This window comes from Pseudorasbora parva, chromosome 9 (assembly GCF_024679245.1).
Source record: "Pseudorasbora parva isolate DD20220531a chromosome 9, ASM2467924v1, whole genome shotgun sequence".
Classification (NCBI taxonomy): domain Eukaryota; kingdom Metazoa; phylum Chordata; class Actinopteri; order Cypriniformes; family Gobionidae; genus Pseudorasbora; species Pseudorasbora parva.
Genome location: NC_090180.1, coordinates 12,955,254 through 12,970,218, shown reverse-complemented (window position 1 = coordinate 12,970,218; position 14,965 = coordinate 12,955,254). Strand labels below are relative to the sequence as shown.

At 38.0% G+C, this 14,965-nt stretch overlaps 1 protein-coding gene across 1 annotated transcript in view; it reads right to left on the bottom strand.

The window, feature by feature from the left end:
* The window catches only part of LOC137090176 (netrin-G1), a 105,713-nt gene that overhangs the window by 2,483 nt on the left and 88,265 nt on the right, over nucleotides 1-14,965 (bottom strand). The window contains exons 4-6 of the mRNA XM_067453971.1: nucleotides 13,801-13,973; nucleotides 5,192-5,218; nucleotides 4,496-4,540 (exon numbers count right to left, since the gene is read on the bottom strand). Coding sequence (XP_067310072.1) covers nucleotides 4,496-4,540; nucleotides 5,192-5,218; nucleotides 13,801-13,973 — 245 coding nt within the window. The remainder of the gene's footprint in view (nucleotides 1-4,495; nucleotides 4,541-5,191; nucleotides 5,219-13,800; nucleotides 13,974-14,965) is intronic.

The window sequence follows — 14,965 nt, the reverse complement described above, 5'->3', positions numbered from 1 at the left end:
AATGCTTAACCAAAGGGAACACTGATTACCATAATGGTGACTTCAAACTAAAATATTTTATTCTATAATATCCGCTCCTCAGATTGAGCCCTGTCAATGGTGAGTTTCCAGACCAAACATCTTGATGTGGGTCTGGCTTGTCAGGCTAATAGGAAAATGCATTGTTGGAGAAATTAACTATTGGCTGCAACAGTAGTAACTTTGTCACAGATCCGTCACTCAAACCATGTTGGTTCAAAAATATAGAACTGTTGTTAAAGTTGGCATAAAAACTGAAACAGATCACAGGTTTCCTCTTATTTCATATGTCAGGTACTAGAACATATTCACACATCAAATATACATCAAATATTTTTTGTCAGTAGAGAATGTATAAATGTATGAGAGCCATTTCAGCAGTATTATTGACTGCACTGTCACTTGGATGAGAACTGAACGGAGCTGATGATGACATCACTTTTCTCCAGAGCTGAATTATAGATGAATTGAACTCATCCCATAACCTATGAACTTTGTACAGTAATTGTAACCAAACTGAATCAACAATGAACTGACTTTTACAGCAGAATTGAATAATGTTTGCATCACTGAATCATTATTTACCTGTTTATCACTACAAAGCTGCTTTGAAACAATCTGTATTGTTTAAAGCAATAAAGAAATAAAGGCGACATGACTTAATCACAGTTAAAGGGCACTGTTAGGGCTGGCATGGCCATAAAAGGTTACTACACATTGAAAAATATTTGACACAAATCCATTTTTTTCTCAGTAGTTTAAAAGTAGAGTTTTTCATGCACTATATTTGCAATTCTAGTATTATATAAACAAACCAAAACACATCACATGAAATATATATGTTTTTTTAACTGCCGAGGATGCTTGAAATATCACTTTTTTTATCATATCTCTCCACGAAAAGCCCATCTGGCATGGTTTAACTGGTGCTCAGGAAAGCTCAGTGTCCGTTTTGAGTGACAACTCTGGAAAGATTTTGCTGGGATTTAAACTTTAAATCTCCAGGCTTGAAGTTTACTTTGTTCACTATGTATGGGATTATCCAAATGCTGACAGGCCTCCAGAGGACCCTACAGAGCTATTGTCTTTCCAGCAGCATCTGTACCCAAGATTAGTTTTGAGCACAGGGTGCGGTTCAAGTGTGCCCAGAAGACAGACCCGCTGCTGCTGTTTCTTTGACTGCTTCTCTCTTCAAATATGTACACGTGCACTGAGGGAGCATTGAACACACACGCTTATGTCTGTCCCAGTCTTCATCTTCATTGTGAAAGACGTGCAAGGTCATCCATCACATGTAGAACGTACAGTGGCATGGATTGCATTTACACTTGTGTTGCGCTTTACCTTCTGACCTAAGAAAAAAAAGAGGTGTGAACCCTGGCCGAGGTCTGTCTCTCCCTGGGAGACATATGTGCTGTATCACACCTTCGCAGAGTACAGTGACTTTTTCACACGCCAACGGAACAGAACAGACAGCTCTCGACTAAAGCAATAGTGACGCGCATATACGGCAGATCTATCTGTTCCCTGACGGGTCAGAGAAGAGGTTTCAGTGTTACTTATTGAAAGGAATCATTTTCATATTGTGAATGAAACTACACTCTAAAAAATGCTGGGTTAAAAACAACCCAAGTTGAAAATGGTGAAAATGCACCGACCCAACAATTGGGTTGTTTTAACCCAATGGTTGAGTTGTTCTTACCCAGCAATTGGGTTGTCTTAAGCAACATTTAACCCAACCACTGGGTTAAAACAACTCAACCACTGGGTTAAAACAACTCAACCATTGGGTTAAAACAACTCAATTGTTGGGTCGGTGCATTTTCAACCCAACTTGGGTTGTTTTTAACCCAGCATTTTTTAGAGTGTAAGAATCTTATTGAGTTTAGTTTATTACTGTGCCATTGACTTTAGACCTGTTTTTTGTTGAGAAAAAAAACTCTTGGTCTAAAGTCCAACTGGTTTTTGTTGGTCAGCCATTTCCAGTTGCCTTAAAATAGCAACACACAAACCATGCACTTGAACACGCCTAGTTTTCAGGCCAGCACACAGATGGGCGCGAGTGCATTTGCTATTTAAACACCATGGCCACTGGAGGTGAAAATGATAACTGCGTCGAGCTGAAACTAGCAAAAACACTTGCATCGTGCCTGGCGTCACATTGCGCCAGATGTATGATAGGGCCTCAAAAGTGCAAATGCAAAAGAAAATGTATATGTATGCTTGTAAAGTAGAGGGCGCCACTCGTAGAAAACTTTCAGCTGTGCTGCCATTCTCAAGGACACAGGGGAAGAAAGTTCAACTCTGTGCTTCAGTTAGTTTTTATATCTGAAGTATGAAACATGATAGTTATCTAAAAAGTCATTGCTTATTGAACTGGATCATTAAATGTCAGCAGCAAAGACATTGGCTAATAAAGTGAGATTAAATACATTTGTGTTCTTTAACATATTTAATTACAACAGGTTTGCTTAATAGTCTTTGTAGTTACTTGAAGAAAAAAAAATCTTATTACGTAACTCGCACTTCCCCAACACTGCTTTTTAGTGCTTTATTTTTCATTTATTTAGCCAAAATAGTATAGAATTTTGATAGGAATAGTTCACCCAAAAATGAAAATGTGAGGTTTTCTTCTTGCCCTCAGGGCATCCAATATGTAGGTGATTGTTTATTCAGTAGAACACAACTGAAGATTTTTTACCCCAACTGTTGCACTGTGCCATACATGTCAATGGGGTATAATTCTATGATTTAAAAAAAATAAAAAAAAATAAACATGCACAAACAACTTTTTTGCCTCAAATACAACACTATGTACAACAGCCGTGAGCACGCCATCACTTCCGCTGGATGAGGTCAAATGTACACGACATGGCGTATCTCAATGGGATACAAGTGGCGGAAGTGATGTCTCGCACATATCATACGCCATATAATATAATTTGACCTCACCCAGCAAAAGTCATGGAGCGTTCTCGGCTGTTGTACTTAGTGTTGTATTTGAGGTTAAAAAAAATATAGAAATACTTTTCAGTTTCCAACACAAACAGATTGTTTTGTGTCCCATAGAAATACATCCCATTGACATTGAATTATAAGACTGGCACAGTGCAACGGTTTGAGTTAAAAATCTTCATTTGCGTTCTACTGAAGAAACAAAGACATCTACATCTTGGGTGCCCTGGGGGTAAGCAGATAACATCAAATTTTGATTTTTGGGTGAACTATCCCTTTAATTTTCAGTAATTTTGCCCTCAGCAAGATTCTTAATATTGGTGTGACCATACCTTTGATGTTATCAGTAACATTTATGGTAAGTGTTTTTTAAAAGCTTACCGTATAGACCTATTTATAGCTTTCTGAACAATGCACATTTATATGGTTAGCTGAATTTTATTAAGCATTGATTTTTTTCCCCCCTGCAGAACAGAACAGACCTGCGAAACATTTTTGGGTCATTGCCCACCCTTTAAAAAAAAAAAAAATCACTAACAGACTCAAAATAGAATATTTAGCCTATTGCTTTTCCTCTACACATGCCAAAATCCTAAACTGCCTTTTGTTTTATTGATTTATTAGCATTAACTACTCTAATAAACAAATCTCAAATGTATCTCAGTGTCCAGTGCACAGGTCCCTTTGACATATTTTCTTTCCTGTGCATCTCTTACAATCTTTCTTATGGTATGATTGTGTTGTTTCTCCACTGTAATCTGCTCAAAAGATTATCGAGATTGTGGTAGGTTTAATGTGGATGCATTGATTTTCAGAAGTCTCGGAAATCAATGCATGTGCAGTACACCTATACACCATCTTTCTTTCAGAGACTAATTGCATTGAGAGGTTATCAGAAGACCCTTATATCCAGGAGGTTATCATTAAACACTGCGGTCCGCCCGCTGCTTACTAACAGAAGGGTTGGCTCTAGAAGATGTGGTTGTAGAACAGCCAGACAGATTCCCACAATCCTCTGTTTTGTTCTGCTTCTGGTCCTGACAGAAAAGAGACCTCTCTCTGTCACTCTCAATCAGCATGGGTGCTGAAAAGACAGTTATTCAATCCTCTTTTCTTAAACACTCCATAAATGCCAAACGAGTTGTGTGGCTTTTAGTTCATCCTTAAGCTTTGAGACCATCTAAATGGTAGTGACAAAATAAGTTTTTGCAGCCTCTGACTAACATAGCATCTATCAAATCATGCTTTACGGCCATGGTGACTTTATTTTTTATATGAAATTTTCTGATTATAAGCATCTCATTGTTATCAACAACCTAACAACAAACTAACCACAGACAGTGAGTCACGCAAAACTTCTTGGCTGTTGAGATTTGAGCTGATATGGAAATCGCAGAGGAGATCAAACTAGAAACAAAGGCGTTTTTGTTAGCATAAGGTTTAGGATATTCAAGCTTATCAAAAATCTGTGGTTGGTTGTTTTACAACCATTAAACAAATGATTCATTTCTGAAAGTCTTACCTTGATTTCGGTTTGCCGCTCCAAGTGAAGAAGCATTTGGCCGAACTTGATGACATGAAAAATAAGAATCAATATATTTAAAATGAATCAGTGTTATTTAATAATATAGTGTTCACAACTGGCTTTCAGTTACTTCTGTACAATTCATCAACAGACCTTTAGTTATGATGTTTGAACATTTTTCAGCCCCACTTTATATTAGGTGGCCCTAAGTACTATGTCCTTACATCAAAAAAATAAGTACAATGCACTTACGGTGTTCAAATTGTATTGCCAAACACCTTTGCTGATATTGAGAGTGGGATACGGGTAGAGTTAGGGACAGGTGTGGTGGGATGGGTTAGTTTAAGGGTAGGGTTAAGTGTAAGGGAAGTGCCAACTGTGTAGTTACAAATGTAACTACAGAAATTAATTACAGTCGTAATTACATGCAGGTATTTTTTTTAAAATATAAGTACAATGTAAAAACATGTATGTACACACATAGGTAAGTGCATTGTATCAAATTATTAATTACAATGTTAGTACATAGTAGTTAAGCCCACCTAATATAAAGTGGGTCCCATTTTTTTAATTCATTTTAGTTACATTTAAATTTTTTAAGTATAATTTATATATCCTTTAACCTCTATATATCCATATAAAAATATGAAAAACAAATGATGTTCTTTATATTATTACGAGTAAATAACTCACCAGAGGTGCCGAGATTGTTTGGGATACCTGGGGAAAAAGAAAGAACTAAGGTTGGTATAACTTCAAATACATTGGCAGAAGCTCTTACACAGCATCAGAGTCAGAGTCAGATAAATACATGTTTAAACTGTGATGCAGCACAGATTCATTCTTTCAGTGAGAACAACAGATATGCGCAAACAAACAAACAAACAATCAAGCTAGCACAAATGAGTCTGGCCACTCTGATTGTAATGAGCCATTCTGTGCTCCACAAAATCATCAATGACAAAACTGGGTCGAAAACTGTTGTTTGTTTCAAAAAGCACACTTGCTTTGGGATATAAGGGCCTAACATTAAGGATTTATTTTTTATTAACATTTTGGCCTGTATGTTTTATTTTACTATTATTAATCAATATCTTTATTTTTTTATTTACAAAAGTAAAAATTTTATACAGTTATTTATTTATAAATAATATTTGCAACAACAGCTGGAAATTGTACAGTAATTAAGTATACAGGAATACAACTTCAAATTTGATCTGTGTTAAGTTAATTTTTATCACATATTTTTTTACAATTTTTTAAATAATTTTTTCAATACAGTATACATTTTTTATACAAATGTATAAATAATATTTACAATAACAGATAGAAATTGTACAGTAATTAATCTACAGGACTAAAACATGATACATGGCAAAACATTACATTTAGAATAATAGTAAAGTCATCAAATTATGAAATGACACAAATCCAATGGGACAAAAAAGTATTTAGTCAGCCACCAATTGCACAAGTTTTCCCACTAAAAAAGATGAGAGAGGCCTGTAATTTTCATCATAAATTCACTTCAACTATGAGAGACAGAATGAGAAACAAATCCAGAAAATCACATTTTCTGATTTTCTGAAAAATTCGGATTTTTAAAGAATTTATTCGCAAATTATGGTGGAAAATGAGTATTTGGTCAATTACAAAAGTGAATCTCAATACTTTGTTATATAACCTTTGTTGACAGTGAGGTCAAACGTTTTCTGTTTTTACACACTACACACGGTTTTTACACACTGTTGTTGTTTGGCTCATTCCTCCATGCAGATCTCCTCTAGAGCAGTGATGTTTTGGGGCTGTCGCTGGGCAACACAGATTTTCAAAGATTTTCCATTGGTTTGAGATCTGGACACTGGCTTGGCTACTCCAGGACCTTGAAATGCTTTTTATGAAGCCATTCCTTCGTTGCCTGGGTGGTGTGTTTGGGATCATTGTCATGATAAAAGACCCAGCCACGTTTCATATTCAATGCCCTTGCTGGTGGAAAGAGGTTTTTATTCAAAATCTCACAATACATGACCCATTTCATTCTTTCCTTTAGATGGATCATTCGTCCTGGTCCCTTTGCAGAAAAACTAAAGCATGATGTTTCCACCCTCATGCTTCACAGTAGGTATGGTGTTCTTTGGATGCAACTCAGCATTCTTTGTCCTCCAAACACAACAAGTTGAGTTTTTACCAAAAAGTTATATTTTGGTTTCATCTAACATTCTCCCAATCCTCTTCTGGATCATCCAAATGCTCTCTAGCAAACTTCAGAAGGGCCTGGACATGTACTGGCTTAAACAGGGGTATAACGTCTGGCCTGCAGGATTTGAGTCTCTGGCGGCGTAGTGTGTGGGCGTAATGGTAGCCTTTTTTACTTTGGTCCTAGCTCTCTACAGGTCATTCACTAGGTAATTCTCTAAAAATTGCTCCCACAGTTGATTTCTTCACAGCAAGCTGCTTAACTATTGCAGATTAAGTTTCCCCAGCCTGGTGCAGATCTACAATTTTGTTTCTGTTGTCCTTTGACAGCTCTTTGGTCTTGGCTATAGTGTAGTTTGGAGTCTAACTGTTTGAGGTTGTGGACAGGTGTCATTTATTTTGATAACAAGTTCAAACAGGTGCCATTAACACAGGTAACGAGTGGAGGACAGATGAGACTCTTAAAAAAGAAGGTACAGGTCCGTGAGAGCCAGAAATCTTGCTTTTTTGATGGTGACCAAATACTTATTTTCCACTATAATTTGCCTCTCTCATCTTTTTAAGTGGGGAACTTGCACAATTGGTGGCTGACTAAATTCTTTTTTGCCCCACTGTAAAATACATGGGATTTTATAAACATTCTTATATTTTAGCTTCAAGTTTTTAAAACCGTATTGAAGGAGTTCCCAGCTATGTTGGATACTCGCTGACTGCTTTTCCTTTACCATCTGCTCCAAAATATTTATTTAAAATAAATACAAATGTCAGTTTATGCAGTTTGCGTTTGCCTTCAAAACTAATTGTGTAGATCAGTCTTTTAACTGCTTGTGTACATGCAGCCTGCCAGAGTGTTTTATGTTATTTATCATGCATTAATTAGTGGCGCTGTTAGTACATTTTTAATAATTGATTTGACTTTTTCATTTATCAGATAATTTTTTTATATTATTATTTTCAACCATCAACTATTATGACAGGCCTGACATTTCAAATCGTTGCACCTACGTGCTACACTCAAATCAGTCTATTGGACACTGCTCAAAGAATAACAGCACTGAATATCTCAGCATGCTACGGCTGCAAAACCACAGACCACCGAGGTGGTTTACACTTTATGTATTCTCCTGTGTTATAGTTCCCAGTGTTTAGCAACAGTCACTAACAGACATTTCATCGCCACATTATGTTAATCCCTCAAAAGATTTCAGACTCAGACGTGGTTGAATTCTTGCGTTCAGCTCTCCCGGCACATCATAGGCCTCATTACAGCGTTATCGACTCAAGGCTAATTGGGAATTCTGCTCACCTGAGCTATGAATGACAAGTCTGGAAAACAGGAAGAAGTGGACAGCTGGTAGATGAGCTCAGTGTGCATTGATTAAACCAACGCACATCTTATTTATCACAAAAGTACCAAACACACATAATTCTTTGCTTCTTGAGCACCTGTTCTTCCCACATGGGACACAACGAGAACACAGAATAGAAAATCCGCCTCTGCATGCATAAGATCAAGATCTTAAGGTTCTGCCTGGTTAATGTTGGCACACATGCATTAGTTCAAGCATTTTAGGTTTTTTGTTGTTGTTGTTGTTGTTGTTGTTGTTTTTATGGAGAGTGCTGCTGTATGCAAAACTATAGTACACAGTGCATAAATTCAGAGCATGAATTGAAATCGGCTCCCTTTCAGTTCATGAGGTGGAATTTCAACTAAATTGGTCACATTCCAGTGGATGTTGGATTGGGGTTATTTACAGAATTGCAAATAAAGAAATTTTATGCAGTCACACAACAGAAGAACTGCATTAAACAAAAAGAACAACACAATGGGTATGTGGTTTGACATTATCATTCTATTCATTTCTCTCATTGCTTGATGATGTGGCATCGACAACTGCTTATTATAATCAGAAAGTTATAGAGACTGTCCACAGTCAGTGCTGGTTTGATTATGTTTGTTCCTGCATATTTGCTGTCCAGAAGCTGGAAGATAAAATTAATGTAAAGCATAAATTATATATATTTGTATAGTTCTATATAGTAATTTATCACATCTCCTAACAAGGCCAAATTTTAAGGTCTGAGTAGAGGGTAAGCAAACAATCAGTTCTCGTAATCAGTGTGTTGAATGGAGGAGAAACGGCCAGGAATAAAGATCTGAGTGACTTTGAAGGGCCAAATTGTTATGGAAAGGAGACTGGGTCAGATTATCTCTCAAACGGCAAGGCTTGTGGGTTGCTCTCAGTCAGCAGTGGTAAGAATTTACCCACAGTAGAACGAAGAGGCGACTGGCGTCAGGGTGTTGGGCGCCTAATGCTCATCGATGCATGAGTGGTCTCGCGTAGCCAGACCTTCAGACTCACAGTAGATGGTCTGGACTCCATTGCAGCTTTCGTCAAGAACCACCAAAGAGGATGTTTGACTGACATGTAACGCTACCAATCCGTTTTGTTCCGCTTTGTTTAGGGGCGTGATCATGTAAAGTCGACGTCCTGGCAATAATAGATCTATAAATTATTAATTCAAGAACATTGTGCAAGTTTACTGCAACAATAGAGCCACGAACTTCACACACTTTTGAAAATCCAGCGTTTAGGTAAGTGCTCATTGTCACAGATGTAAACACGATGATGCCGCGACACATTCAACCAATCAGATGACGACTTTGAAACTCCTGAAGTGTTTCCAGATAAGTGTGCCATATGCGTCAGATGTTTAGCCAATGGTCTTTGGGCATTGCATTCTACTTCAGGGGCTTTTTGTTTCAGTGGGTCGCCGCTTTTTTGGTCATAATTTTTGGCACATCACTTTATATGCATTTTTTTAATTACACGTGTTTCTTTAAATATTTATTATTTTAGTCCACTTCTTTAACTTTAAAGGGTTACTTCAGCGATTAGCATATGGCTTTGTATCAGTAGAAACCCTGGAGTATATTCAAATGATTGTGCTTTCCCCCCTCATATCCCCCTGAGACAAGAGATTTATGCATTTTATTTCTGGAAAAACTCCTCCTATGATGCAAATTGACGATATTTGCATCATAGGAGGAATGTTTGGCCAAAGGCTAAAGACTACAGCCAGCAGAGGGAGCCATTTCCGCATGTTTTGAACCCAAGTATGGGGGATGGAGATTACCCTCAGATACAGGCACTCATTTAAACGGAGCTATGGTGAGCAATATAAGTCTTTTAACTTCTCAAATTAATTTCTATGAAAGTTAAGCTTGCAAAGGCAAGAACTGAAACGTGCCAGACTGAACTCGCGTTGTGATTGTATGCCGCGAGTGTAGTCGTGATTACCTCAGCTCTCCTCACGAGAGCTCAGCTCATTTATCTCACTCCTGCAGTTAGTGCTCAGTGCTGTGATACTCTCGCGGTGACTCACTCATTATATTGAACAGACACGTTCAGTTTTTAATTGTAGTGTCTTCAACAACTCCGTCACAGTAAACAAGTTTGGTGGCTTTGGGAGTGGCCTCACAGGGCAGCGAAGCATTCTGGGAATTGTAGTCTTTCATCCCCATGAGACAAAAATACATTTTGTGTCTTTTTTCTCCGTCTAGAAAGGACGAAATTCAAAAATAATTTTACATTTCTACTACATTGATGACCCAGTTTAAATACAGATTCATCTTCCCAGCGCTGAAGTACCCCTTTAAATGCAAAAGTCAATTTCAAATTTAGAAAGCAAACAGCGGTTTTAAAGACATTCTCAGTTCTCATCTATAATGATTAGCAAAAGACATTTTGATGGTCCCCATCCCCTCACCCCAAATGGACCCTTCCAGCCTTTTTTGTACATAGAGAGAGCTCCTGTCTGGCTGTAGGGTGCTGGTGTTAAGGCACCGCAGGACACTTTCTCTTTCACACAAAATGTTCCTTCCTGACTCTCTAAGCCCATCCAACCAGTCAAAGACATGAATTTCATTTTCTGCTGAATTATTACACGCGTGGTCACATGCAGCTATATATCTGCACGAGGAGGGTCCTGCCTACCATCTTAACATAGAGTCTTAACATAGAGATAAATTGCTCTTGTTATTACAGCAGAAGACTTGATGACAGATGAAAGCCATTACAGCCTAATTAAATTCTGCACTTTCAGCAAATTTATCTTTATGTGAGAGCCATATGTTTCATAACCTCACATGTAATATGAGCTGCGTACAAGAGGTGGCATGTCGCTGCGATCGTGATCATTTACAGGGAAGGGGGACGATGCAACAGTCGAAGGCTATTGATTTCACAAACCTGCAGGGGCAATAATGTTATTTTGGTTTCATATGCAAGCCTGTTGCATTGTGGATTTCTTGCCAAAACAGGTGCTAATATTGCTTTTGATATAGGTGGTCCTTGGTTTCCTCTGTTGGGCACAGATGTGTCCTGGTATTGGGTTTTTAATAACTGGCTGTCAGTCTGAGCTTTGCCCCTGCATTATGAGGGCCTTTATAACAGGGGGAAAGGCTAGAACGATATTAAAGGCTTTCAAAAGCATGTATACTCATACACCAACACCTACACACACACATACACGCACACAAAAGCACTTCAGGTGCACTGAATCTAATATTGCCATAAAAGATCATGCATGCATTGCTGCACAGTGTTGAGAATGTAAAGGAGAATATTCATAAACCGAAATGTCGCAGCTGCCTTCCACCTCTTGATGCAGCATATCATAAAATGTCCTTTGCTTGTGACTGCATAAGTATATGGCTTGTGCTTGATGGAAGTGACTTAGTTTTGAGTGGACCTGCACTGAGGGGGCCAGAGGGTTCTCCTCCCACCATCTGGACAGTGCTGAGCCTCTCGCTGTCCCTGAGCTACAGTTACTGACTTCATTAGATTTATTAGGGCAATGAGCCCCCTGCCTCGGGCCGAGAACTTGACAGATGCGCCACTACTCAATGCCAAGATGAATCTAAAGAAGAGAATGACTTCTAGTTCTCTACGTTGGAAAAAGCAACAAAAAGTCCAAAACATACATTTTCTGTCAATTTTCAACATCTATGTATATATTATATTATAATTACACTGCCAAAAGTTGCTGTTTGGATTTAAAGGGGTGATGAATTGAGAAATCAACTTTCCCTTGAGCTTTTGATACATAAAAGGTCATGGCAATATAAGATTATCCTGTAAGTTTCAGAGCTGAAAACTTCCTTGTTAGTCAAAGAAAAGCCTTTATAGACACCAGGCTCAGAAAATGATCGTGTGCTTCATCCTGACGCGTGATAATAAGTGCGTGTATTCAGTAGCCCCGCCCACCGACTCATCGGATTACTAGCCAGCAGCAATTACACGTCGAAGAAGATAGCAAGATATTGTGGAAGAAAACAGTCGCTGCATAAGCTTCCTTCGGATCATAATATTTGGAATGTGTGATTCTACATTTATTTTTAATGAAGTTCAAGCTCACTTAAGAACGTTTGTGTGTTCGCTTCATTTCACTGCGGATTCATTTGTAAACAAGTCTCAAAAGTGCTGGATTTGCAGACACAATGTGCCTTCTATATTGGATCCGACAGGAATGGGGCAACAAACCTATATGAATAAAACTTCTTTTTATATGTAGGCTAATAGTAGTACCGGGGATGTGTGTTTTCCAGGCGGGCTATCAAAGCGTACGCCCATCGGCAGAAATAATATGTTCTTGTTCAGGGTGCGCGGCATGTGTGTGTTCACGCTTATATCAACAGATCGTACGGGCTATATAATACAGAAATAATCCAATCAATCGCGGGTGGATGAGAAATAAATCATTCTGTTTGTTTGATAAAGGCGTTTACGAGCTCTGTGAGAGAATCCCGGTTGCCGCTTTCAAATCAATTCCTTCCTCATGAACTGAGAAGGGGAGCTAAAGCTCATTAAATATGCAAATCTAATCCAATCCTAGCTGTGGGCGTTAACTTCCAAGTCTCCAGTGCTGCATGCCCATCAAAAGCCTTAGTTTCTTCTGTTCATTGTTCCATGTCGTCTTAGTCTTACTTGGTTGTTGTTTATATCTTTCCTGTGTTCTCCTGCGTTTCTTGAATATTGTGTTTAAAAGACTTATTTTAGTAATTCCCCTACATTGTGTGGTTTGTGCAACCAAGTGAACAAAATTTCAGATGCTGATGCAATAAAGTCTGAACATTTTGTCATATAAAGGTAAAAATTAATTACCTCCTCATTTCAGATTATCGTTAACTAAAACTAAAACCATAAAAACACTATTTCATGAAACAAAATAAAAAGATAACTGAAAAAAATATATATATATTATATTATATTAAAAATATATATTAGGGCCGGGACTTTAATGCGTTAATTAAGATTAATTAATTACGGGACATTAATGCGTTAATTAAGATGAATTAATTACGGGACTTTAACGCGAAAATATCACACAGTGTAGATTTAACCACACTTTATTTTTGCACCACGGAACGTTGTTCAATGAATGAGTTTCGACGGATCGATTATACTGGATAAATAATTAAACAATATTTTGTGGATTAAGCTTATGTATTCAGTCATTATTCAATGGTATACTAAAAATCCATGTGAAAAATTACTTCTCATTGTTCTCAGGTCAAATATTTATATGCAATTAAAATGTGATTAATTTCCTTTTAATTTCCTTTTTTGCTTTTTTGTGATTAAAAGCCTCTAATTAATTAGATAAAAAAATTTTAACTGAGTGCCGGCCCTAATATACATATATATATATATATATATATATATATATATATATATATATATATATATATATATATATATATATATATATATATATATATATATATATATATATATATATATAACGGCCTTATCTTGCTTCAGCTACTTGCCAAAGAAACATTTCTCATTTTCGTTTAGTTTAACTTGAAGTACTAAAACACTGTAGTAATAAAACACTGATTTCAGAAAGCCCACCATATGCTACTGGTTTATACACGTGCTGCCTACAGGCTTATTTTCGGTCTTTTTTTTTGTTTTGTTGTTGCTCTGAAAGTAAAATGTCATTTGGAACAGGACTGAAAAGGTCACGTTTCGGTGCTTGATGGAGCACTATGCTTTCCCATGAGTCATGACGAGAGTGAGATGGCAGGATGTACTCACAGATATTGGCAGTACCCTTGGGGATGGGCAGGTAGGAGCCCATGCTCCAGGCTCGGCCCTGGTAGTGTCTCTTGCAGCGTGCACAATCCGGCCCCGTGGTGTTGTGTTCGCACTCGCACCCCAGCTTCCCTTTGTCAAAAACACAGCTGTTGGCATGGAGATTGCACTTGCACCTAGCAGGATGGAGAACAAAACATCTTAACAAATGGGAAATGTCAGCCCGGGCTACCGTTGATACGTTGGTGGTGCGAACAAAGAACCAGGCGCAACGTTTGACGTCTTAAACGAATCGCAATATTAATTTCTTTACGATGGGTTTGGAGCCTCTTAGCGGCATATCCATTACAAACTCCAACCTTTAACGTAGGCTTCCCATGATGCTGCGGAAGAGAGCTTCATTATGCCGTTAAAAACAGAGCTCATTTGGCGGTGCCCCTGTGGAGATACTGAATAGAAGCGTGGGTCACATCTGTGACACAAAAGCAGAATGAAAGCCTCTCAGTGGTTGGGCTTTAACATTGAAAAAGGGAATGAATAAAAGAAGTGGAAAGTCTATCGACACTAACAGCACCTCTTCAAAGTTCCTCTGATGTCTGCTGGGAAAGAGATTTTGACAAAGAGTCGCTGTTGTTTCAGAGTGTTTAGACAGCATTAAATGTAGGAGAAAATCGAGCTTTATGTCAGTGCAAGGATGCCTTCCATGAATTTAATTTTATATGCAGACGCATATGGGTAGTTATTCATCTTAAATTCCTAATTAAAACAAAGAGCGCTTCAGAGACACTGCGGCGATTGTGGATGATTATCTTAGATGCCACTCGAGATGAGTGGTCTCACTTTCCATATCTACTCTAAATATAATTTGCAGTCATTGATTTTGCCAGGAGACAAAAGGTTACAACCGTGTTGTGTACTTCTGACCTCCGCCTCCCTGTGTGATGGGCAGCGGTTAATGAGATCATTGAGCATTCTGGATATGCTACACCTCTCTGGAGGGTTTGTGTTCGGTATGATATCAAGGCAGTATTTGTTTTTCTGCAGTGTCTTCGAGGGAGGACTTTTGCTCTTTGGAGAACCGGGGCGGTGAGGATATGTGGCTACCTCCTGCTGTGAACTCGAGACAGACGTGTTACAGAAATACATCCATTCCAATTGACTTTCTACT